This window comes from Triturus cristatus, chromosome 6 (assembly GCF_964204655.1).
Source record: "Triturus cristatus chromosome 6, aTriCri1.1, whole genome shotgun sequence".
Lineage (NCBI taxonomy): Eukaryota > Metazoa > Chordata > Amphibia > Caudata > Salamandridae > Triturus > Triturus cristatus.
Genome location: NC_140589.1, coordinates 1,116,487,893 through 1,116,515,636, shown reverse-complemented (window position 1 = coordinate 1,116,515,636; position 27,744 = coordinate 1,116,487,893). Strand labels below are relative to the sequence as shown.

The 27,744-nt window shown below is 44.6% G+C and overlaps 1 protein-coding gene across 1 annotated transcript in view; it reads right to left on the bottom strand.

Annotated features, from left to right (window-relative positions):
- Positions 1-14,831: 14,831 nt before the first annotated feature.
- Positions 14,832-27,744, bottom strand: part of LOC146821050 (rho-related GTP-binding protein RhoU-like) — a 93,708-nt gene continuing 80,795 nt past the window's right edge. The window contains exon 3 of the mRNA XM_085611984.1: positions 14,832-26,987. Coding sequence (XP_085468110.1) covers positions 26,532-26,987 — 456 coding nt within the window. The 3' untranslated portion in view covers positions 14,832-26,531. The remainder of the gene's footprint in view (positions 26,988-27,744) is intronic.

Here is a 27,744-nt window from a genome sequence, read left to right as displayed (position 1 = left end):
GAAGGTGTTTATCATGGGCTTGTTTGAATTATCGTACTTTTACTTGTACAGAACCTGACCGAAGAAATATTTCTCTGTATAACGAAGTTATATGTGATGTACAAATTGTCTGTGTGATGTATTCAATGTTGTGCATTTTGTAATTGGTATGTCCCTGTGTATTGTTATGTTTAGGATTTGCGGTAATTTGAACAATTGTTAATTCTTTTTCTCTTCAAATAAGATAGTTTAGAAAAAAAAATAAACAAAAAAATAATTCTATAAAAAAATTAGTTTTGACTAAATTCAAGTGATCATATCAATTAAGGTGTGTGATCTCGGTATGTGAGTGGCTGGATGAATGTACATCAGTATTTGCATTTGTTTGTTGATTTAGTATATTATGGCTTAGCCTTACTGATTCAGGGCCGAACCCTTTAGAGGTTAGTAGTATTTGAGAGCATAAAACCATGTGCGCCACTTGGCTGTTTTTGTCCACCTTTGAGTCCCCAGCGCGGAAATCCTTCTAGTTGTAGAATTGTGCCATACAATATTTTGTTCTGCTTGTTGTGCTTTTATGTGATTTCCACCACTGCATTCTACTACCTTTAGGTTGCCTGAACTTCTGCACAGCCTGCCACTTATTCTCAAGTGCACCTTCTCACCGTCCAAGATTTACCAGTTCCGAGTTGGCACCCTGCACCTCACTTTGTGACAAAGTTTGCCATGCTCCCACGGGCAATATAAGTAGAAATGATGAAACTATTGTGCTGTATGTCAAATTATGCTTCTTAGCGCATGAAGTGTGTGGTGTCTACTGCTATTCAGTAACTTGTCCTTTGGGAAAGAGACTTGGGTCAGCCCTTCTCACAGTACTCACCTTGTGGTGCTATAAATGGTTTCAATTTCAATGGCTAGAATCTCCTTCCCTCTCCTGAAGGAAACCTATACCTCTGAGACATGGTTGAAAAAGACGATTAACAATAACAGAAATCGCTCCATGATACTTTGCCTCTTCCATGATTATCGAGCCACTGTATTTGAGCATTAAATGGAGCAATCTTTGCAAGTTGGGAAAAGTTTTGAATATGTGACTTGAGAAGAACGAGCAACTTCCAGAACCACAGCCTGTCTGTAAAATGTTTTATTTTAATTGATTAAAATATCTGCTCTCCTCTTCCAAATACCTTTATTGTGCTAAAGATCTTCTTTGGAATTCCTCTTCTGGCAGCTCCTCCAAGATTGTTAGATTTTGGCTGCACAGCACTCGCGCTGTGCTTGTGAAATCTATTGTATTTAGTATATAATAAAAGGGGCTTACATCCAGCCCTTACTTTTCATTTGCTGCTGTTCTTGCCACCTACTTTTCCTCCGTTTCTATTGGTTGTTGCATACAATTCCCTGTTCTTTCCTTGTGTGTTTCTCTTATCAGTTTCCTATGACCCAATTACTCCTTTTATCCACTTTGGTGGGTGAAACTTCTTTTATTAGGTGTGCCTGCACAGCGTTTACTGTTTATCTTTTCCCAATCTTTTTTTTGTTTGTCTGATGTCTTTTATTTAATGTCCTCATTTTAGCACACATTTCAAGTGTGCTTGTAAGCTGCATTTTTTTTTGTCTTTTTGATATTTTTTGTCCAGCGTATTTTATTGAATGTCCTTGTGTCAGCAAACATTTCAAGTGTGCTTGTTTATTTGAGGCTTTCGAGACAGCTAAACCAGCTAAAGCTGTTTCCCAGTTATTCTTAGAGGTCTGACCGTTCCATGAACACATTCCACTGCTTAGTCATCCGGCCTGCGCTTGTGTCATGGTCGCATTACCTCCTGCGGCCCGTCCCTCACTTCCTCTCTCCTGTTGCTCCGGAGCACTGCTACTCCCCACCCAGTGCCGCCACAGACAGCCCCTTGTGTACGCAGGGCTCAGGACGACCTTTGCTTCTTCTGCTGACCATCATGCACTCCTTCGCCATGAGATGTGCCCTTAAAAATGGTGATATTCACCCCACAGCTAAGCAATACACGTATCACTCAGGGGTGCACAACAGTCTCACTCGGATTGACTATTTCCTGGGCTCCACTAATTGTCTTCGCAATATAGACAGTGTTGAAATTAGACCCCGGGGTATCTCCGACCACTCCCCACTGCTTCTGAAGTATGAATGTTACCACCTCGCACGTCGCCGTATCCCCTCAATTCGCCCCGGCTATCTACAGGTCCCCGCGATCCATAAGGCACTTTTGAAGGCAACAGACCTCTACTTTGCGGAAAATGCCCCTTCTGTTGCATCTCCGACGATCTTGTGGGAGGCATATAAAACGGTCCTCCAGGATCAAGCGCTCAGAATAATAGCAGCGCATAAGCGAGGGACTCTGGCAGAGTTGCAGACGCTCGAGCTGGAGCTGCACTCGGCAGAGGTGGACCAGGCTCGAGACCCCTCGCCGGAGTCGGCCTCGGTCTTGCAAACCGCACAGACCAAATATAGGACGCACCTCACGGAGCACACGAAGCAACAGTTGTTAGCCACGCGGCACAAGATATATGATTTGGGTGATAAGACGGGGAGGCTCCTGGCGTGGCTGGACAGGCGGGAGGGTGGAACCAGGTGGATAGCGCAACTCAGATCGGTGGACGGCCGGATGCTGACGGACCCTAACGCGATAGTGGGCGGCCTTGCGAGTCACTTCCAGCGGGTCTACTCCTCCACCTCTTCAATGACGAAGGAGGAAGCGGGGACGTATGTGCGAGATTTGGCGATGCCCCGGCTATCCCCCGAGGCGGTGAAAGTCTTGGAGGCTGACATCACGGCAGAGGAGGTACAAACGGCCATCGTCGCGCTGCAATCGGGTAAGGCGGTGGAACCGAATGGCATACCGATCGAGCTCTATAAGCGAACAGCCGGGACGGTTGCCCCTCGTTTGCTTAACGTGTTTAACGATAGTCTCCGCGTGGGCATACTCCCGCAGGACCAGCGAACAGCCACCATTGTGGCTATACTGAAACCCGGCAAACCTGCCTCGGAGTGTAACTCCTATCGTCCCATATCGCTGCTGAACGCGGAGGCGAAGGTCCTCGCGAAACTCCTAGCGTCCAGGCTGACACCGCATTTGCCGGACATTATACACCCTGACCAATCTGGTTTTATGCCCGGTAGGAGCACGTCCCATAATTTGCGGCGCTTGCACGGAGTCCTGGCCTGAGTGGAGCGATTGAGGGAACCAGCGGTGCTGCTCTCGTTGGATGCACGCATGGCATTTGACATGGTTGAGTGGCCGTTCCTCTTTGCGGTTTTATCGCACTTGGGCTTTGGGCCCAAATTTTGTGCTTGGGTCCGGCTTCTCTATACTAAACCCATGGCCCATGTGACCGCTAACGGGCACATGTCGGAGGATTTTCCCCTGACGCGTGGCACTCGCCAGGGATGCCCCTTGTCGCCCCTGCTCTTCGCCCTGGCGCTGGAGCCCTTGGCGGCGTGGATCCGCTGGGAGCCATGCATACGGGGACTTAAGTGGACGAATGACTGGGAAGACCGCATCTCCCTCTACGCGGACGATGTACTGCTCTATCTGTCTTCCCCGAGGCGCTCAATCCTCGCTATACTCAACATCTGCAGAATCTTCGGGAGAGCATCCGGCTATACTATCAACTGGTCAAAATCGGTGATGTATGTGCTGCGCGGCCCCTCTCCGTGGCTCCCCGCAGACTGTCCATTACTGACGGCGACGGGATCGTTCAAGTATCTGGGCATCCACGTCACTACAAACCCTGCGGACTTTCAAAAACTAAATCTGCAACCCCCACTGGACCGGCTAAGGTGCGATGCACGGCACTGGGGGACGCTGCCGCTTTCGTTGTTGGGGAAAGCTGCCCTATTTAAAATGATGGCCCTACCCCGATTCGTTTATATACTGGAAAACACACCGTATCGCATACCACCGGAATACTTCCGCGCAATAGCGGCGCAGGTGTCTACCCTCATGTGGGGCAGCAGACCACCGCGTATAGCGCAGTCCAAATTAACTTGTGGATGGTACGACGGAGGGATAGCGCTTCCAGATATTCAACTCTATTACTGGGCAGCGCAGCTGAAAGTGATCAATCAATGGCTCCATGCCCCGCGCACAGACCCAGCGCTCAAAGCGGATAGAGACCAACTGGGAGAGCGAGGGGTGTTGATGCCCCTGTACGATGGTAAGAGGGCTCACACGCTCATCGGCCCCCTTAGACAGACGGTTGCCATTTGGCATGCGGCGCAGGCCAAGTTGGGGTGGCGCGGGGTCTTGACCAAGCTCACACCTCTGTGGGACACAAAACAGCTGGGGAAGCTCCGAAACAGTAGGGGCTTTGATAACTGGGACAATATCGGGATCTCTACGATAGGCGACATGTGGCACAGGGGTGACATCATTACATTTGAACGTCTCCAGCAGCAATATGAGCTGGCGCCCTCCGAGTGGTTCCGCTACACGCAAATCAAGCACGCCTTGCTGGCGAGATTATCGCCGGGTGAGACGGTACCGGAGGCGTCGCCCTTGGAGGACTGGTTATTAACGGACTATATGCCAAAAAGGGCCACATCGTTCACATATCGCAAGCTGGTTAATAACCTGCCAGACCCTACGGGCCCTCTCCGTGCGAAGTGGTCCCGTGATGTGGGGGAATTCGACGACCCGGAGTGGCGGGAGGCGTTGGCTTCACCATGAGAGGCGGGTATACCACCGAGGCTCCGGTTAGTACAGCTCCGTATCCTGCACCGCTCCTACTACACCCGGCATACTCTACATAGTATAGGTAGTGCGCCGCATCCGTTCTGTTTGCGCGGTTGCGGGGAGGTGGGTAACTTCTTCCACACCATATGGGACTGCCCCGTACTCCAAGACTACTGGAAGCAGGTGATGCGCACGCTGTCACAGTCAGGGGGAGTCTCGCTGGTACCAGAACCCAGACGCTGCCTGTTGAACATATGAGAACCTAACGACCTCTCGCGCCCGGCACAGAGCTGGGCCACGCTGGAAATGATGATAGCCAAGCGCAACATAGCTCAAAAATGGGGGACGGGAGAATTGCCGAGGCTCACAGCATCGGGGGCGGACATGGATGAGGCCATGTTTGCTGAGCGATCAGCCTTTGTTAGACGGGGCTGCCCGCGCAAATGGAGTAAAGTATGGGGGGCGTGGAATGCCTACAGAGGTGGCATCTGTGACCCGCCCTCAGATTCAGAAGATGATGCCTCGGACTCAGACTGACGCGGGAGGGCCTAGAGGTATAGGTGCGAGGTGGTGGGTATTGAAGATGGGTATTGTGGCGAAACTGTTGCCTGCAAATTTGTCTCTGTTGGTGGCTATTGTACTGCTCAGCCTTATGAACAACTGCCTGTTTGACTGCTGTGTTGTATTGCTGTTATTTCATAAAATAAAAACAAATAAAAAAAAAAAAAAAAAAATGGTGATATTGCTCTGGTATACAGTGCACTCATTTTTACAAGTGAAACCCTGTCTTCACCGGTGAGACCTTAGATGCGAAGTTGTCTGGATTGCATCTTCCAGTTGCAACCGTATAACCTGGTACGAAAAGTTTAAGTATTATATATAAACCCACCCAATGCTTGTTTTTGCAGCCGCAGTCCTGCGCACATAAAAAGAAATCATGCAACTTGGCCCCCAAAATTTTAGTTGGACTGACCATGAACCTGAGTTTATTATCAAAGGGCCGACCACTTTACCCACCACCATCAGCAAACCTTCATTAGTGCTCTAAAGAAAAGCGGGTTTCATAGTGTTACAGTCTTGTTAATTTGTTATAGCAAACAAAAAGCTATTGACTTTAAGTCAGCAATGTATCTGGTTGAAATAAAAACAAAAAAAACATTGAGAAAAGGGCTTGTGTTGTCCTTATAGTGTATGCATCTTTCAATCACCCCTGATCTGTACAGAGAGACCCTTTCTAATCTGAACACAGACTTCCAGGACACCAGTCTGCGCAAAGCCAACTTTCTGCCTAGTGCACAGAAAATATCAAGGGCTCCAATCTATGTGCTGAAGCACACATTTGGATTTGTACACAATATCCATGCATGGCGAATATGTACACAGAATCCAATAAATTCAGGTGTGTGTACAAAATCTTAGGCCTTCTTAGCTACCGGAAAAATGGGGTGCTTATGAACAATGCCCCCTGAATGTAGATAAAGTAACCTGCAAGTTGTCCTGGCACAAAGAGTGTGTCCACTTCATTCCTGCTATTACGAATTGGGTGATTCATACATTGCTAGCAGGAGTGTAATCTAATCAAACATAACTAAGGGCCTGATTACGATGGAAGACGGGGATGGAGACCGCTTGCCTATAAGGCGGCGGTCCCACATATGCAATTACGCGGCGGTCGCATCTGCTATATTTAACATTGTGGCAGGTGCACCTGCCGCAATGCTAAAAATGCACCTTTGACATTTCCCTGCACTACGTGGCAGGCACCATGCGTTGCCTGCCACATGGTGCAAGCTAATGTAGTGGGGCACCATGGGTGCCCCCCAGTGCTCTAGCCCCAGGCACATGGATTAGGGGGGCCCACTATGGGCCCCCAAATATGTTTCTACCTGCGTTTCGGGTCAGGTTGACCGCCGCAAAACAACTGGCGGAAAAGGGATATCATAATCCCGACGGGGGTGCTGCCATGCTGTGCAAAGCAGCAGGCAGTCCGAAAATGACCGCCTGTTGGAACAGTGGTAGTCGGTCTTTCCGACCGCCATGTTTTCGCCCGCCACAGTAATCTGGCGGGCGGAAAACCGCAGTTCAGTGGCATAGGGCCCACCACCGACAGGCTGCCGGTGGCAGGCCTTCTGCCATCGTAATCAGGCCCTAAGTATTTATTCATAATGAAGTGTGTTGCTAGTATCTGTTCCTGCATGTTAAGCATTTCATTTCCATCTTTTACTGAAGCTAAGTCTCTGTTGCATTGATTATTTTATCATCCGCCTTCTTCGTAAATAAAATGACTTGATGAGAAGATATTCTTGATGCTCTCTAGATCTTGCAAAACCTTCTGCAGTAATACTTGTGTATGAAAATCCTTGCTTTCGCTACTAACATGTACCCATGTTTCTTAAGACATTAACCTTAGTTCTGTAACTTCCTTTGGAATTCATCAAAAGGCATCAGTCTCACCCTCATAAATTGCTTGTGTCTTAGTCAAAGACAGACTTCAAAATAATTTGTAACCATTTTTAGGTTTCGCTCACACAATCTCTGTATTATCTCTTCAAAACCTTTTATTTACATATAGTAGGCTTACAGACCACCAATAGCTTATCATTGATTACCTTCAGGGTTGCTCTAACCTGCTTTGCTCCCGTTTGTCATGGCATGCCTGCGTCATATCCTCTTCTTGTGATTGACTCTACCGCGAGGCATCAACCAAATACTTTTGGCCTCCCAGTGCTCCCGTTTTTGGAGATACTGTTTTTGCCATTCAAGCACTCCATATGAGTGTTTGTCTTTTCAGGCCATCTCTCATATTGACTTCTTAAGCATGTGCTTCTTCAGTGTTGCTTCTTTTATCTTTACTTCTTTTCCCACCACCTATGTTGCTTCTTCTATCTCTCCCCTGCCCAAGTTGACTCTTTTCCCACCTGCGGCTTCTTTTCCCTCCCCATCCAAGCTGCTTCTTTCCCCACTCGCCAACCCCATCCATGTTATTTCTTCTCCCACCCGTCCACACCAACCATGTTCTTTCTTTTGCCACCCACCCATGTACTTCCTTTTGTTCACCTCCAGGCCATGTCATTTCTTTTGCCACCAACCCCTAGTCCGTATTGTTTCCTATCTCACCTGCCCACACCGTCCATGTTGTTTCTTTTACCGTCCATGTACCATCAATGTAAGCATTGGCAAAGACAATGGGTTTCACCTATTTGAATTCTATTGGCAATATTTTCTATATGTTGCATAGCATGTGTGTAGCATGGCTTAATTTTTTTTTTTTTTTAAAGCACTATGATGCGGCCACTAATGACTGCGACATAGCCTTTTTTCAAGCCATGTTGCACAGCAGCTCAATTACTGTGTAAAATGTACAAAGATTGACACAGCCAATACATTTCATATAGGTGAAACCTATTGGCTTTGCCAATGCTTGTTTGATTGTATCCCACTGCACCTGCAACATACGGAGCTATGTATGCTGTTTGGACACCATTTTAATATTCTGAGTGCTCCCTCACATATTTAATTGCATTCTTTCTATTTCTGTGCATAGAACAGAATGAAAGTTGTCTGACGCCAAATAGCTCTAATGATAGCCGGATTTGAGAATTTCTCCATAATGTGTTTTTTTTAACCAACATAATTGTATAGGGTTGCATTGTGATTTCCCAAGTAATGTTAACTTTCTTTCTATAATTGTCTCGGGTCATGATTCTCATGATATGTTTCTCTGATACGGCAATGTTATAATATTTACATGATTGCCAATTGATGCAAGGAGCTACTTTGCACCTTCTTCTATAATAGTCTGCTGTTATAATCTGGTGATATTCAGAAACCAGGAGTGAAACAATCTTCAACTCTGAACTGCAGAACCAACATTTATTTGATTTATCTATTTTTATGCAAAAACAAATTAATTTCACATACAAGTCATGATTCTGGGTTTCTATTATCTGTCTTGCATCCAGGTGTTGCAGTTCTCTCCGGTGCCATTTTTTTATGGTCTGGGTCAACATGTGTTTTGGGTGTTAATTTCCACTACACTTGTATGCTCATTAGTTAGAGTTTCTCTGTGGCAGGTTCAGTTCATCTAGTAGATGCTTTTCCTGTTTTGTTGCTTATTTAGCCTCTTTTTAGGTCAAGCCTACTAGACAGAGTACGCACTGTCTGTTCTGAGGCATATTGTGACCTACCATCAACATAGAGGGGCTTAGAGCCCTACCATTAGTTGTCTCTCTTTGTCACCCTCGTTTGCTTCATTTGTACCCCAACTTTTCACTCTTGTATTTGTCCCTCCCATGGAGCATTACCTCCTTACAATATTCTTGACTGGCTGGCAGCTCTTCTTCCACTGCTTGCTTTTCAAACACTACTTTTTTGTATTGAGCACTCGATGAGTGTGTGTAGGAGAGTGGCATCGACTGCATAGTTGCCCCCAACTTTTTGCTGATGTTTTTATGACTTTAGCCAGGCTGTGGCCCTACTATCCAGGATCCCAGCCTATCTGCTTCCTCTGTTAAACGATGTGAGTACCCTAGGTACAAACAAATTGGATGCTGAGGGTGCCCTGACAGTCCCTTGTAGATGGTACCCTAGGTACCCAGGGCATGGGTCCCTCAGCAGGCCTACCAGGGCTGCAGCACTTATTGTGCCACCCTGGGACAACCATACAAACTGACACCACCAGACCACTACTGTAGTCTGGGTAAGGTGGTGCTAGCACCCCTTACAGGGATATAGGTACCCTATAGCCCACCCCATTACAACACATGTACTCTCATAGGTCACCCCTATAGCAGGCCTTGCTAATCCTACAGGGCAGGGTGCTGAGATACATGTGAGGGGGGACCCCTACCTGAGTAGGGGATCTCTGCAACCCTCGTAAAATTATTGCTGGGTTGTTTGTAGTGTAGCCATACCACATACTCTTATTCGCATTATAAGTCTATCGCGATTGCGTGATAACTTGAGAATGGCTACACAGAACCATATCGTGTTTGTTGTCAAACATGTAGGAATCCTACCCCCAGTCCAGCCATGGGCATGAGGGCACAATTCCCCCCTGCTAGAGGGACGATATGGGAAAAGCGGCAGAATTCGGACACCAATTTAAAAGTGCACAAGTAGTACAAAATGGCTACTACCCGCCACCCACACGACTCTGGCTGGCTGTTGCTGGGGAAAACCCCAGCCTCGCCAGCTGGACAATAGGGCTCCTGTGGCAGGGAGGTGCTAGCATCTCCCCAGACAGGATATGTGGATTGGAAAAGGGTGGGAGCACAAAATGTCCTTTCAGAGTTGCACGTAGGCAGCTGCAGTGCCTTCATTCTGCATACACCGCTTGGAACCGGTTCAGGGGCATCCTGCCCCTCGCCCAGGCGGGAAACACACAAAGGGGAGAGGGTGTAGCCACCCTTTCCCGCCTCACCACTCATTGGTGGACACTACTCTGGACACTCCCCTAATCTTGGGGATAAAGGTGAATAACGTGGCCCCAGAGCCTCAGATTAATCTTGGACTTTACAGACTTGACCTTCGACGAGCTGCTGCCCAGCTGACTGAAGAAATCTCCCTTGGGATAAAGGAGTTATCCCCCTGCTTGGCAGGCACCTGAAACACTGCAAGTTGGAACTTCGCTTCACTCACGAACTTCGTCGACTTCCAGCACCCTTGAGGTGGGTTTCCTAAGCATCCCAGAGGCCAGTGAGTGTGCACAGCAAACCTGAGTACCGTGGACCACGTGGGTGCCGAGATTCCCAATACCCTAGGACACCGGCCACCTCTTGCGTAGCACACGACCCTGACCAGTGGGGAAGTTGTGCTTTGGCCCATTATTGAGCCAACCACCAAGCAGCATCCGTGCCAAAGATCAGCGCCCTAGCCCCCTCCGGTGGCCCGTGGGCTCCCTTTTACACACTCCATTTTGCTGCCTTCCGCGGTCCCTTGTCTCTCGACTTGTGGGCCCGAGTGGAGGACAATCTCGACAACTAAGAGTTCCCCTGGTTGCTCCAGGCCTGCTCTACAGTCTCACCAAAGGAGACCTCTCACAGACCTCGTGGGTCTGCATCAGTAGCTGATTTGTTCATCTTGCGTGGGTTGCGGTTGCCAAGGCTTAGTGGATCCAATCCGGACACTAACACCGCAGCGACCCTCATCCGACGTGGGACAGTCGCCGTCCCGAAGCTGGCCTTCCTTGAAGCCTCCCGGAGCCCGTGGCTGCAGATCCAAGCTACACCTCTTTCCACTTGAAGCACCCGACATTGAAGGGCTTTTTGCTTTGAGCTCCCTGGTCACTGTGCCGAGACCCAGACTCTGTCCCCTCTGCTTTCAGGTCCTTCTCTACAAGTTCTACAACTTCAATCTTCACGGCATCATCGACGCTTTTGGCTAGCAGCACTTTTGAACATTTCTCCATTGAAAATCAGCCCGCAACCCGACATCGAAAACGACCTATGCACCCGGCTTCCCTGGGGCAGGTAACAGTGGTACCTCGGTACTCTCGTGGTAGTGGGCTCTTCAAAAGCTTAACTTTGAAAGTTTTAACTTTGTACTCCTGCTAGAAGTGACTTTAATCTGTTTGAATCAAACCGCGACATTCTCCATAGGCTTTAATAGAGATCCCGATAGCAGCTATTTCCACTGCACGTGGGTCCCCTTCCTCATAACCTGGGGTGGATTCTTAAGGGGCCATTGTCTGTAGAATTGTCGTGGTTCTTATACCACTTTTTTAATATATGGGTTGGTCCTTCCCTGGGGCCCTATGATTCCAGTGCTATTTTATTGTATCTATCAATGCTTGTTTGAATTGTAACTTTGCCTCAGCCTCATAAAGAGACTTGTGGGATTCTGTTTAGAATAAATACATATATTTTATATATATACCTGTGTGGACTACTCTTTCATTTGGTCGTTCAAGAGGTTATCTGTGGTAAAACAATAAGCTTAACACTCCTTCAAGACTTAGCCTGAAGGCTGCTCTCCACAGCTACCACTAGGATAGCTTTCTTTAAAGGTTGTCTTAAACCTATCATCAATAAGAGTCGAATTGGACTGGTGCAAGGTGTCCCTATAACTAGGAGACAGCATATGCCAGGCCAACTTCTCACAGTGTGTATACGAGCTGTCTCCTTTATGTACCTCTCTCCCCCTCCGTAGCTCTTGGTCACCCTCCCTGTACCTCCCATGTTGCTTCCCCCAACTCGGATCGATAACTAAAAAGAAGGCGCCTATGTCATTTTTCAGGCATGCACTTACAAAATGACATGGGCAGTCAAGTTAAAAGCTTTTTTTTTTTTTTTTAAACAGTTTTGCCACGCTGCAAAACATCCAGGATGCTATACAGCATGGCTAACACCCTTGCCAAAGCCAATAGGTCAAAAAGCAAGACCTGTTGCCTTTCTCAATGCTTGTCTAAGAAGATCTTAGAAGCAGTCTTCAACGTAGACCTGTAGTGGGGTAAAGTAATAATGCGCCAAAATGAATGTAGCTTACATGAAGACCAGCTCCTGCTACCAACAGTGCTTATTCCTGCCAGGGGACACCTATTCTCATGTCTTTGTATGTCTGAAACAGGTACTGACAAGAAATCTGGCCAATCTCCTTTAACTTTAGCTGAACAGAAATATGGAAAAAAAAACATCTGATCCCCCCCACCGTCATGGGTACCCCAGCTCTGTCAAAAGTTGAACAGTCTCCTACACACTAGCTGGAGTAGTCACAATTGCATGAGAATCAGAGATACTGCATCTAGGGCAGACTTCAAATCCCATACTACTATTTAGAATAATTGATGTTTTAGCAATGCGTAGAGCTTGGCCTGAGGGCAGCGGAGAAATCAGACGCTGTTCTAGTATTTTCCTTAGTCATTGCTAAAAGCAGAGGGCAAATGGGTAAAATGTATGTATAGCATACAACACTTGTTGATCTTTGTCAGGTAGGCAACTATGGAGGATGTGTTCATTCGATAACCCTACATGTGATCCCTCTTTTACTATAGTGGCTGGTGTAGCTACATCTTCTAAGACACTACTCTTCTGGAAAGAGAAGTGCTGCCACATGCATAAGGTACATTGACCATTTTGCTCGGTATCTTTGCAATACATGCGTATCAGTAAAGCGCACGTTCACCCAAGGGTATCTTGACGACGAATAACCAACCGTTATTGTAATTGCAATACAGCTGACCAACCTGTCATGCCTCTTGCTGGGCCCTCAAACTTTCACTCCTACTGGCAACTTCTCAGGCTCAGCATGTGGTGAATTATGTCTTCTGGCACAAGCTCAATGCTGATATTGCCCTTGTTGAACTATCCCTGACCTCTTGTAAATCTATAGCCATCTTAACCCTCCCACCCTTTTCTAGTGCCAACAATAGGCCCAGTGCTTATGCGGTCAATCAGTGGTGTGTCAATGCTGGAGTATCAAGCTACACCCGACTGAAGAGCCTTAATGAGGGCAAAACTAGTCTTAGGTTGCATGTGTTCAGTTTCAGGGAGGGCATGGCAGTTCGAGCTGGACGATTCCTCTTGAAGCAGGGTCAAGACTGATTTGCATATGGCTCGGTCAAATCGGAGGCTGCATGGTGGGCAAAAGAATGATGCTTTGGAATACTATCCAGAGCGAATGGTAGTGGTTAGATCTATTGCAGACAATCCTCCTATCACCATTTGCGTGTTTGATGTTACATCCTAAGTGGCAAGGGTATGCCGAGGCATGGGTCCCTTGCTCACTGTGCCACTGGAACCGAGCTACATTCAACTTGAGAGCTCAATCATGGTGGGCAGTCTTGGGTGGCTTGTGTTCCCATTCAGTGAGGACATGTGCTGGGCTGTTCCTATTGGAGAAGGTTCCTGACTGATTAGCATATGACTGGGTCCAAACTGAAGTGGTATGGTTGACAAAAGAATGATGGGTTGGACTGCTACCCAGAGCGATTGCTAGTTGGATTTATTGAAATCATTCCTCCCATCAACTTTTGCGTGTTTGAATGCTGGAGTACCAGCCTGCTTCCCACACCAGCTATACATGTTTGTTTTCACGTTCTAACCACACTAGAAAGCCGAGGTGATGCAGACAAGTCTGAAGAGGCAACACAATCATCAAGTCAAATCACTCCATCTGTCACTCTGGGTCCGCCAGTAACCTAGTGCAGGAGTCTTCCAATGTCCTCCTCTTCTAAATGTGCCAAGAGGGGTGCTGATGGTGGTTGTCATGGTATCAGGCGAGCCAAGTTCATATACCATTCTTCCCCAATATGCCTTTCTGACAGCTTCCACATTTCTTCTGATCCTCAGATCCAGTGCCTTTTCTTGCTTTCCACCTCAGATATTTCACAAAGGCAACGTTTCTCAAGCAATATATCATGCAATATGCTCCCCACTATTATGTGTGTCCAGATAGAGCCCACACGTACAGAACTCAAAAGATTTCCACTCGATCATGGTGGCCAAATCCCTTTGGATTAGAAGAAAAGTTTAAAAAACACATACACTTCTACGATTCCTCGAGGATTTAGAAACACCATGTCAAAAGCCAACTGAAAGGTGTGGGTAAGCAACAAAGTTATATTCAAAAGAAATAATGCACTATAAAGCTCTAATAGTGCACACAGACCTTACTATCACAGGGTGCTGTGTCATCAATGGGTGCCATGTTTCTGAACAAAACAGCTTTAGAATCCCTGATTAGGTCTGGGCTGTGCATGATCTGTATTATGGACCACTGTTTGTGCTCTGTCCACCTGTCAAGATGTTTGTCGTCTCAGGATAACATTGAAGCTTTGTTAAATTCGTTCTATGCTGGGGTGGGGGGGTGGAGTGTGCCTACATACTGCACCTGCTGTTGGGTGCACTGTGCCCGTTCTATTCATTTGTGAGGAAGAGAGCACTTCTGCTAGCTGTACTCTGCTTGTTATGCGAGTTACTTGGGAGTGTGCATTGCTGCTGGCTGCGCTGTGCCTTTGGGTAGTGTATGCATTGCTACTGGCTGTACTATGCTGTGTGTTGTGGGGAAGAATGCCCTGCTGTTGCCTGTACTGTATTTGTTCTGTGCATTTAATGTCATTTTTGTCAGAGCTCACTGTAGGAAAAAGAAGAAACAGCCCCCTGTTAAGTTGGTTCACAGTGACGTAAAAACATTCTTGAGGACAGTAGCTAGAAATATACAGTACTGAATTTATTAAATATCTTATTTACAACGTCCATTTCATAACTTTATTTGTACAGTGTGCTTGACAATGCACTTTCTTTTAAGGCACATTAGAAACCAAAGTAACCAAGTGCCTCCTGGTCTCCTTTGATGTGAAGTATGAACAGAACTGACACGGCAGAGTAACTCATTTATAGTAGCAACTTAAACATTCACATCTGGTTCATATACGCACATTAAAGGGAGTAGAAAAGGCTCCTGGTCACGCCACATTTCAAAAAGAACATGAGTTAACAGTGATTTCAAGCAGCCCCAGCCTATTAGGGAAGAAAAGGCTTCCCTATTAAACGTACTTCACCTTTGTATCAAATTACTGGTTTGTCAAGAAAAGCAACCTTTCTCAAAATTACTTGTAGGAGAACGCAGTTTCCTTTCTTTCATCCACCAACATGTGTATGCGTTCTTTAACAGAACCCCAAAATATTTGCAGTCATACTTGGAAACACATCACATCCCTCCATTTCCTGCAGCAACGGGTCGGCAGCACTTCAAATATCCCTCTGCCCAGTTTAATCAAGGGGCCCTGTGATTATCTTCAGCATAAACTCTCCTCTCAGGGCCACTAAACCAGGATTTTCTGCACTTTAACGTCATTAATTATTTTCAAGGTGAATCGAAACTCTAACCCTCCAAGTAAGGTGACCGGTTGAAGTCACTCTGAATAAGTTTAAGGAATCATGGGTTAGTATTTACCTTTTTTTTTTTTTTAAAGTGATTATTATGACACAAAAATGGTTGGCCCGCACAAGAACCAGCTCACAGCATTGAACAAAACCATGCTAAGGTGGCAGATGCAGAAGATGCTATACACCCTGAGCACGAATGCATAGTCACAAAAGTACTTGACTACATTCGTCATTTCCATCAAGTGTAATGCTTCAGAGAAATGAAGATAAAAAACTAGACTTAGCTATATGTCGTTAAATATGTACTAAGAGGGTTTGAAGTAACGTGATGAATCACAGAGTTAAATCATGACTACTGCCAACTACAGTGTTTTAAAGATCAGAAACTGAAATCCAAATCAGGCCGAATTACCGTTTTATCCTAAAATAGGTAAGTTGAGTGCCAATACCTCAAACGACAGTGCTTAGAAATGGCAGACGTGAAGTACAAAAAATAAAAATAATTTATTGATGTAGTAATCTTTGCACCATTTTAAATGAAGCAAGAGCAAACTAAAGGAATGGTGTACAGCATACAATTAACGCAGTAGAGCAAGCCAAAGCAGAACAATGTGCAGAGATGTGCTCCATCACTGCAGAATAAAACACGACTTACTCCTACTGAGCAGATGTAAATCATGGCACATTTATATAGGGGGGCATGTTTCTTTCACAATGAGAGTCATTTAATGTGTAGAAGCCTGTTGTCCCTGCCAGGCAAATAAAACATTTTGACTCCTCAAAAGACCCTTCCGATTTGGACAAACACGCATTCAATCAGTTAATAGCAGAACAATATGGGTGTTATGAACTCCTATGATAGCAGTCTTAACTTTGAGATTACTAGATGGCAAGTGGTCTTTCTGAAAACTTAAAGTGCCTTTGTGGGACATGAATGAATCCAGCAGCAATGCGTTCCCTACATTTTTATATTTGGTAGTACTGACTTTACTTTTGAGAAAAAAAATATTTTGAATAGAAGCATTTGATTGGGGAGGATTTCACCTGCAACTGCGAGTTAATAAGATGATACATTGGAATGTTCTCTTTTACCATGGACTTGGTGAGACACTGGTAGGTCCTCATTATACCACTGACATTACCCTCTTCTTTTAGGTCTACAGCTATCCAAGACCTATTGATTCGACTAAAGTATATACGCGTAATATTGTTGGGTGTAGGGACTTTCAGCCAGCCCTCTTAATCCACTGCTCTGTGTGTCGTTCACACTGTAATTCCTCCCACCGCAGTATACAGCATAAGGAAGTGGCCCAACCCACTTAATCCTTTACTTAACTGCCAGTGATCACATTAGTATTCATAAGGAGCACATTCACCCACAACAGAACTCCTTCAGTGCCAGGGACTACAATGGCAATGTGAGCTTTTCAGCCCAGAAAAAAGAGAAACTTTTACGTTCAACAACGTGTTTTTGGTTACAATGGCGAAGGTGTAAAGCTTTGCAACCTTAACGTTTTGCAAAAGCCATGCCAAAACAAGTTTTGACAAAGCCAAAAGGTTGATGGCCAATGCCAGAACTATTGGATTTGTAAATGCTGGTTTTATTTTAGATCGTGTGCCGGTGAACCCTTTTTCATTGAGGCCCTCTTCTATATCATTCTTTTACATACTTGCCTCCTGCCACAGACATTGACTAGGTTCCAAAAGTTAGCTAGCGCAAGTACAAAAAAAAAAAAATCAAAATGAGAAAGAGGGGGCAAGGGGTTGGTTCAGTTCAAATTGTCAGGTTCCAACTGGTGCCTCTAGTGTTCAAAATAATTAAGACCTTGTTTGTCAAACCAATTTCACAAAACTGGGAAATGGCAACGTGTATATTCATTAAAGGAATAATTCAGTGCGTATGTTGGGAGAGGGAGTTTAAGATGGCATAATCCCCAGATCATTTACCCCAGTATTTGGAGAGGCACATCTCAAAGAAAATTTGCGTTGGCTAAGTCAATAATTTTAGTCTTGGCTGCCGACATTTTGCCAATGACTATTTTGTTTATGAACGGTTTTTGCATGAAGACAATTGACAGTCAAGCAAAATGGTAGCAGTGATGGGGATGTTACAGGGCCTTCCTAGGTAAAAGAAGCATTATTTCAAACCTAAAATATGTTGAATGTAAAAGCTTGCACTGCACAAGTGGTGCCTGGCACTTAACTCAACTGCTTTTTGTGCGGTTTTGCACACTGTGAAAGACCTGCGTGCCGTCACTCAGTCACCCACAGTGGATGAAGAGGACTAAGCCTGTGCCCCATGCTGTGATGGGAGGAAGCAGTGTGTGAATGACACAACAGTACACCAAAGACAGAAAAGTGCTCACTGAAAGCTAGTATGTAAACGGTGTGTGTATATATTACCTACTGGCGGTCAGCAGTAGGTACTTATAGTTAGGACCAAGTTTCCATAGAAGAGCATTTTTTGTTTTGCTTATAACTTTGGCGTTGTTTGATGAATCTTCATTAAATTTTCCAAACTAATTCTTTGTTCATATCAGCTCCTATGTGGAAAGTTTGGGGGTGATTCGTCAAGGGGTAGGGAAGAAAAAAGGGGGGTCCCAAAATGTGTTTTCTCCATGTTAATTTTCATAGGAAAATTTAGAAAAGGCCACAGGTCAAATGGGTGAACGGAATTACCCCAAATTTGGCAGGGAGAAGGGTCTTGGTCTAGAAAGCACGCGTTTATTTGGTGTAAATCCGTTCAGTAGTTTCTGAGAAATATCGAAATTTACAGATATCGATATTTGGGAATTCTGCCATCTGATTGGTTATGAGTGCTGCGAGCGGTTGCAACTAGGAAGTGTTGGCCGCCATTTTGTGATTCTGTTAAAGCGAGTAAGGTGAAAAAAGGGCGGAAAGAGGTGGGGTGGTTAGGGTGTGCTATACAGGGAGTGTGAAGCGATGTATTCCCAGAGATGGATGTGAGGTGCCAGTACACTCGGGGATGAAACCGTGAGCTGATTGCTGTAAACTGATGTGCTCTGGGCGCTGTAGGATATTGGCCTCTGTAGCATAGCTGTGCTAGTATGGGTTTAGACTATGGCGGGAGTGGGAAGCAAACTACTCACCCCTACCGGTCTGAAGACTCGAATGGAGTGTTTTAGGAAGCAGGAATAAAGAAATAAATCGTGAAGAATATAATGCAGAATGTTGCAATGCCACAGAAGACAAATGGTGAAATCAAGTATGTTTAAGAAAGTGGCTGTGTGGGATAAAGCGATGGAGTCAGCAAGTTATATAAAATGGATATTTATGTAAGTGCCATAAATGGAACCACTGGTGCAAGAGCTAAGGCATCCAGCTGAGAAAAGCGAAGCGATCCAATTCATATCCTCAAAGGTACAGTAATGTTCCTCGAATGTTGGAGCTTTGCATCTGCCATTGCTCCACTGCCAGAACAATCAAGTTCATGGCTTTCAAGATGCTCCATTACCTGCTGGATATCGGGAGCGTTTGCTGGGATGTTGGCAAGGCATAGATCCATTCGCCAGTCGATTGGGCAAGTTTTGCAATAAAAAGATGGTTGCACGCAGATTGTATGTGTAAATAAATGTCTTGTTGTAGCTGGCTCTGATAATAGATAGAGGCAGGCAGCCGAAAAGTTGTTCCATTTTTTCACAGTATTGATGTAGCTTCGCGTAGAGGTGTATTCTGTCGGACATGCTTGTTACCACAGGGAGCATAGTCATTTTTAACAAGCTAAAATAGTAGTAGGATGGCCGCAAACAGAGCGAGAATTATGGGCACTGTTGCTGTTATTCCAGAGATGATCGAATGAATGAAGTCTGGTATTAGACTAAAAACAGTTTGAAAGCCTGTGAGGAGACAATGTTAAATTGTGCCAGACCTTAAATGTCAGATGTGTTGAAAATTGTGTAACAATTCACAAAGTGTAATGGGAGGTTCGTAATTAAAAGGGAGCGTATTCTACTTGAGGTTTGTGCTATCTGCAGTCGATAAATTACTTTTGGAGAAGTGAGGGACTCTTCTGTTTGAAACAAAAGCGCTTTCAGTTTGCTCCGTTTAATAAAATCTGTTTTCAAAGTAGGTATTGAAGGCCAAGTTGAACTATCGGAGTTACTTTGTGTGGGTGGGATATGAGCTTGCCAGAGAAAGTTATCCGCTTTGAAACAGTAAGGACATACGGTATGCCAGCTCACATTGCGTAGCAGTCCATGTTATTAGGAAGCAGATAACTGCTGTTAGAAAGCTGTGTAAATGTTGTTCTGATTGTGGGAGTTGGCGTGCTTTTAAGAAAGCACGCAAGATTGGGGGCTGTAAGCTTAAAGTGTCGTGCTGTTGGACATTCTTGCATAGTAATGAATGACTGCCATTGTGGTAGCACTTTTCACCTGTGAGAAAAACGTCTGTATCCTCTTTAAGACAGCAATATGTAAATGGGAGAAACCACTGCTCGTAAATAAACGCGCTACCTTATATAATCACATACAACATGACAAACATGTACACCTAGCAGACACAACACTACGTACTGTGGGAACCGTGGCTAGCCATGTACACAAACCAAACATGGCATGGCACCTCTGCCCCACAATGCAGAATGCGGGGAGAGATGGGAGCAAAGTATGTGCGAAGGTGGCAAGTGATTCTCGATTATAAAAGTATACAATGCAAAGTGTTGAGGGGATGTGCCGGAGAGACTTGAGAATGCAGAGCACAGACATTTACATGTCAACATACACTGATGGTCTATTGAGTGAAGTCAACAGTAGACGCAACCATGATAGTACAGCCAGTAGGTAAGATTACGAAAGATAGCGCGTACGTGCCCCCTCCCACCCAAAAATCTTTAGCGTAGTGGGCTGGCTTGGCGTAAGCAAGGGTAGTGTAGGGGTACGAATAAAAGGCACGGTTCTCTGGGTGTGGTTCTCTTCCGGAATGGCAAACATGTCTGTCAGGTCTGCGCAGCTTACACCGCCACGAGGCTGACCCCGTGAGCGAAGGTGGCTGCGGGAATAATGCTTTCAGCCTGCTGCTACCCAGAAACCGTCATGGCCGCTGCGACGCACATATGCCCCACAGTTCACCTTTTGACACCGTCGTATGTGAAAGAGGGCCCACCACGTGCCGGCGGAAGCTTTTGGGCCGAGGTCTGCGAGCTGGGAAGGCTCCTGAGATTAATGCTTGCTACTGCGACACAGGCAGATAGCGCCCAGCCTGAGGCCCAGCACCGTGAAGTGCTCTGTATACTACTAACACAGTAGTCGAAGAGGTACCAACAGTGGAACAGTGTCTTTATCCCATAATGGACGATGTTAGAACTACATCTGAGCATCTGAGAGTGGAGATGAAGGTACTCCCTTCGACAGGTGCAAGCAGCTCTAGGTCCCAAAAGAGGAACGGTGTCTTTATCCCATAATGGACTAACGCCGATATTACCTGCTGCTTGTGAATTTTCACAGAAGTCCTTGCGCTGACTTGCATCAGACACTGTGCTTCCGTAGCTAAGTGCTACACATGATTATTGTGCTTGGATGACACCAGTGGGTGGAGTACACCGCGGTACAGCAGGTCCGAACAGTGGAACGGGGTCTTGATCCGAAAATGGACTATGTTAGAACTGCATTTGAGAGTGCAGATGAAGGTACTCCCTTCGACCAGGTGTAACCAACTCTAGGTCCAAACAGTGGAACGGTGTCTTGATCCCAGAATGGACGATGTCCGATACTATGTGCTGCTTGGTTTTCACAGAACTCCCTCCGTTGAGGTGCATCAGAGTCTGTGCTTCCGTAGCTAATTGCTACACATGATTATTGGGGTTGGGTGACTGCAGTCAGTGGAGTACACCGCGGTACAGCAGGTCCGAACAGTGGAACGGGGTCTTGATCCCACAATGGACGATGTTAGAACTGTATCCGAGAGTCAAGATGAAGGTACTCCCTTCGACCAGGTGCAAGCAACTCTAGGTCCCAACAGTGGAACGGTGTCTTGGTCTCAAAATGGATGATGTCCGATATTACTTGCTGCTTGGTTTTCACAGAACTTCCTCAGTTGAGGTACATCAGACTCTGCGCTTCCGTAGTTAACTGCTGCACATGATTATTGGGCTTGGTTGACTGCAGTCGGTGGAGTACACCGTGGTACAGCAGGTCGGAACAGTGAAACGGGGTCTTGATTCTGTGATTGAGGATGTCAGAAGTTAAAGTTTGTGATGATTTCTGTGTACCCACTCCGATCAGGTGCAACAAACTGCGTGCTTCCGAATCCAACGGCACGTGGCTGTGAGGCGTTAATGAAAACTGCCTCTGGCCTACAGTGCGGTCAGCAGGGCTCACAATTCAGATGGAATGGTGATTAATTACAGAATCCAGTAGGCAACTAACTACAACGTCTATTGAAATATACACAATAGCCTTTTAGTATACTTTCTTGAAGAAGATTTTTAAGATGACTTATAGGTCTACTACAATGACCAAATTCTTCTTGGTAGTGGTACAGAACACTGAATAACAGTTGACAGCAGGGACTGCAATTCGAATCGTTTTGATTTATTTATTGCAGAGTTTAGTGTAATTTATGTTGCTGTATTTTGTGAAGAGTACGTGAGAAAAAGTATTCATGGAAGACTGTGCGCACTAGTGCCTTCAATTTACACTGTAGACAGCAGTGTTCACAATTCAGATCGAGTCGCTATTGTAGATGGCGCAGTCCTGTAGGCAAAAGACATTGCTCCAGTGCGCTCTGTCCGCACCACGCATACGCATCATCCCAGGGTCCGCACACGTTTTTTGTTGCTTCGCGTACCGCAAACTGGGCAACTCAAGTCAACGCCACGTGGCTATTGGCCCTTGTTGACCGCTCTCTGGCCTACACTGCAGATAGCAGTGTTTACAATTCGGATCGAGTTACTATTGCAGATGATGTAGTGTTGTAGGCAACAGACATTGCTCCTAGTACGGCCCGCCCGCAGCACCCATCATCGCTGGCTAGGCACATGCTGAATGCTTTTGATGTAGCTATCTAAGTGCACTAGACCTGATGGACCCTTTATGATACAATCTATTTGTGTATTAATTCAGATCTACTGCCTGTATCTTAGTATACCACAAGTTAAGGTTGTTTTATGATAGAATCTTTTCTGTATTATTTCACATCTAGTGTCCTTACCTTACTGCAGCACAAACTATTGACCCTTTTATTATTGAATCTCTGTGTGTGATCCAATGATTACTGTTGCTAGTTGATGCTAGCAGCAACCATTCCAAGAGCTGCATTACACTCACCCCACACGCATCCAGCACAGACGTCACTGGATATGTAACCCTGGTAATAAAAAGGAGTAGAGCGCACGTGCCCATACCCACTACCACTATCTGTCTGTGTGTTCATTATGTATGCATGATACTGCCCCTGGGCCGTACCACATTACATTGTGCTGTGGACAGCGTATGCAACCATGTTACCTCTGGCAGTGGGGAAAAGTTCTGTTATGTAGCTTTTAGATGCATGGCTATCACAGGTGGAAGGCTGCTTTACAGAGCATGAATATTGATGAAGATGATGGTTGCATGTTGTGTGTACTGTCAGATATGTGTACATAGCAAAAAGTTTTCAAAAAAAGCTCTGTAAGCAGAAGAGGAGTCTCTCATCAAACGCTGTAGAGAGAATGGCGAAAATGGGTGGGGTCCTCCAACTGTTACAATGGGAAATGTTATGAACCAATCTAATGCTTTTCTTTAAGGTCACATGGCAATCGCGCAGCGAGCACGCAAGGAGGCCGCACCCGACACGATTTTGATAAAATATTACCATAATATAAGTTTATTACAGTTAAAAATATATAAGTGTTTAAAATATTTTAGATTATCGCTTGTTCTCATATACACTTTAAACTTATTTAGATATAGTTTTGAGACGGAAAATAAAAGAGGGAATTGAGTTCCTGGCGCGACACCATACGTCTATGATTAAACACAGGGTCTGGTAGTGTGCACTCGTCGCATACGCAACGCGCAGCGCGCGTGACCCCATACATACATGACGTAAGGTGGAGCTTGGTACTGCGTACCCGTCGCATACCAAAGTAGTAGCTGGCGCGACCACATACTTATATGATATTACGCGGGACGGGGTGCCACGAACCAGTCGGATACGAAATGCACATCCTTTAAGAGTTTAGCAAGATGGCGGATAGGATTGGGGTGCTGATGGAGCTTGGTACACTACTGGTACGAGACTTCAGTTTTAAAAACGATATATACTTTTTTTTGAAGATATAAAACATTACATATTTTTCAAATTAAAAACAAAAAAAGGATAATAGAGTTCCAAAATATTACCAAAAAAAATTGAATAAATATAGGTTTTATAAATATTAAAAAATGAAATTAACATTTAAAAAGCCTTTGAAATTCACTGAAAAAACCATAGATTTCAGGGACGTTATAGTTAGTTGGACATTTGACTCATTAAACCAGAGAAATTCGCCTGTTATAGTTAGTTGAGCGAACTATAACTCACACGCCCGCAATGCACTGGTGATGACGTCACATATTACATCCCTGATGACATGGTCAGTGACATCACGGATGACATCATCCACCTGATAATCTGATGCACATACTGATGGCCTAATATAAACTTTGATACACGCACTTTAAAATACAGACTACTATTTTTGAAACCATACACACAACAATGCCAGATACTACATACCACCCACTATTTCCTAGGTCTACACTCACTTATACATGCAGTTACTCATCAATACAGTACTATAATATGCACTCATACACCTATACATACAGTCACAGTCCGCAACTCATCCACAGTTACTCACACACCTAGTCAGTCATGCAAAGAATCAATCACATACCCATTTACTAATGTATAGTTATACACACCAACTGCGTTATTTATACACACACCACATCACTTATTTATGCAGATACTAACATACTTACTGTCTTATACAATCACTGATACAAGCAGACACTTTTATACACCCACTCCTTCAAATAACTTACTCTCACGTATAGTCATTTATATACTCCAACACTCACATATACTGCCTTAAAACATATGGAGTTACTCACACATATACTAGTGAGACATTCATTCACTCACTCACCAACACACCCATACACACACACACTAACTCACCCATACAGCCCTTCCCAGATGTACTTTTGAATCCATACAACCAGTGAATCACCCACTCAGACATGTATGCACAGAGTCACACACTCCCACCCACAGACACTCAGGCACTCATACAGATACTCACGACAACAAATTAATAGCCATATAGACACTCATGTAGCTACTCACCAACCCATGCAGCCGCTTATACACCAACTGAGACACTAATACAGACTTTCACACAGTTTAGTCACTAACCCATACATTCAGTAACACATGTTCAATCACTCAGTTATACAGTCAGGCACACACCTACTAAATAATCCATTCAGGGACTTGTAAATTCACTCTTTCTTCAATACACCTTGGGATAGATATATATATATATATACATGAAAAATATTTAAACTTTACAGAAACACACATTCACTGGATGATGTCATCAGTGATGTCATTTGAGATGTCATCAGGGATGTCACTGACCAGGTCACGATAAATGTAATATATGACATCATCACCAGTGCATTGCGGGTGCGCGAGTTATATAGTTAGCTCAACTAACAATAACGGGCACATTTCTCTGGTTTTATAGGAGTCAAATGTCCACCTAAGTATAAGGTCCCTGAAACCTATGGTTTTTTCAGTGAATTTCTAAAGGTTTTTTAAATGCTAATTCCTAACTATAACATATGTAAAACCTATGGTTTTATCAGTGAATATATATACACACACAATTTTAAAGTAAAGTTTTTGGCTGAACCACATTAGGCTGCATTTACAAGTCTTCACTAGGTGGGCATTGCAAGATACGTCGAGCACTACAGAAACAAGTTATACCAGACACATTCTGCAACTCCCCAAGACAGAAAGGTCCAGACCACTTTATACATGCAGATTATTACTATTTACATTGTAAAGTTGAAAAGTTGAAGTGTATTATCTGTATGTTCATGTAATTTACTCTTATATTATTAATAAACACATCATTGTGATTGAAACGTTTTCAACTGTAGCAATGGTTAAACTAGATTAGTATGCAAACCGAATAAACATTTTAATCCTTGAAAGTAAAGCAAAGACAGAAGAGGAGTGTGGTGCTCAGTTTTGTTGGGTGGGTGTGACCGGAGTCTTTGTAAAAGCAGGGGCCCTTCAGTCACCGAAGCATCCTGAATTTATGGCTACGTAGAGTGCTTGTTGCATAGTGCCTCGAAATTGGTTACTTTTAAAATACATATTTAGCACATTTATAACCACACACCCTCCTTTCAACACATTCTTCGATGTGGATTACAAAATCATAAAAACTACTTTGTTAAAGCGTATGTAACAAAAATGGAGTGCAGTCGCATTTCAGATCGGCTGACCACCTTTACAGGTGAGACAAGATAGAGAAAAACTTTCCTCAATATACCTAAAAAGGTCAACAAAACATAGCTGCACCAATTAAAGCATGTAGAGTGTGTTTTCTTTTCTAAGAGACACATTCATTGGTCCACACTGTTCATCCATTAGAAGCCCAAAGCTAGAGCCTAGGCCGGTCCTTCGGCGTTAGTGTATGCACAGCATACAGAGAATGAGGACTCTCTAACTGGCATCAATGATTAGGTTTAAAGAAAGAGCTCTGTGAAATGGAACGCAAATTTGTTTAGCCCTCCTTTTATCAATGTACCCTTGAAGATGGGACAAGATAGCAAAAGAAAAACAAAATAAGCACTTTTATGCCTGTGAATTGGCACTTCTAAACTGTCTATGTAATTCTAAAAAGCGTTTATATACATACAATACTTTTCGCATCATCTATATACATATTTGCAAAGGATATTGGAAAAAACAAGCTAATATAGCTCCTAATGGATTCCATCTAGTGGTAGCAGTCCTACGCCAAACAACAGTACTTTTTCCACCAGGATTTTGAGAGGTTCTTCATTTTGTCAGGAGTCCTACTCTTGGCCTTTTTGGGCTGCTGCTGGCTATCCGAGTACTGAATTCCAACCATAATGGCTGCATCAAAGACCTCCTTAAGGTTCTTTTGAGTTAATGCCGAACACTCCATATAAGACACAGCCTTTGTTTCCTCTGCACAGAGCTGGGCAACCTCCTCAGCCACAGGCTTCTCTTTGCAAGTGTCCAGGTCAATGAGCACGTTGACATCCTCCCGTAGGTCAGACTGTGTCCCGACAAGAATGATGGGCGTCTTCGGGCAGTGGCGCCGTATCTCAGGGACCCACTTCTCACCAACATTCTGGAAGGACGAGGGGACAACCACACTGAAGCAGAGCAGAAAAACGTCTGTACTGGTGTAGCAGAGAGGCCTCAATTTGTCAAATTCATCCTAGAAGAGGTAAAAAAAAAAAAAAACAGAGTATTATTAATAAGAAAAACAAACCTATGTGAAAAGCCACATCCAGGTATATCAATCATTATCGCCATCAGCCTGCCTGCGCTTTTTGTTCCTGAAGCCCTTAATCCAGAAGGATCTTAAATTTAAATGAGAAATTAAGGAAATGAAGAATCTTCTTTGATATTTTGAGATTGGTTTTGATATTTCCAAAGAGATAAATACAGCCCAAAGGCTGAATAAACAGGTTCACCTGCGGAAAGTCATTTGATAGGGCCATGGCACAGAATTTGCTATAGGCAAAAGTAGCAACTGCTGGTCTTAAACACAAATATTCAAGGCAAATAAATTCAGAGAAGAATGGACATTATTGCCTCCCTTAAAACAAAGACAACCCATCTAATCAGAGAATTACTGTGAGAAGGTGGCATGGTATATACTGTCCACTAATTAAAGTGGGCACCCTGTACCAGTCCACACGACCCTTATGATGTATGAGGTGCAAGATAACCTTATATAAAGCTATCCTAGTGGTAGCTATGGAGAGCAGCCTTCAGGCTTAATCTAGAAGGAATGTACAGCAGCTTGGTTTTACCAGAATATCACCTCCTAAACGAAAGGAGAACACACAATGTGTATATAAAAATATGTATTTATTAATATAACACTCTCTACTAGTCTCTATACCAGTCTCTATACGAGACTAGGGCACAAAGCACACAATACTGACTCAATAGTACATTCGTAAATA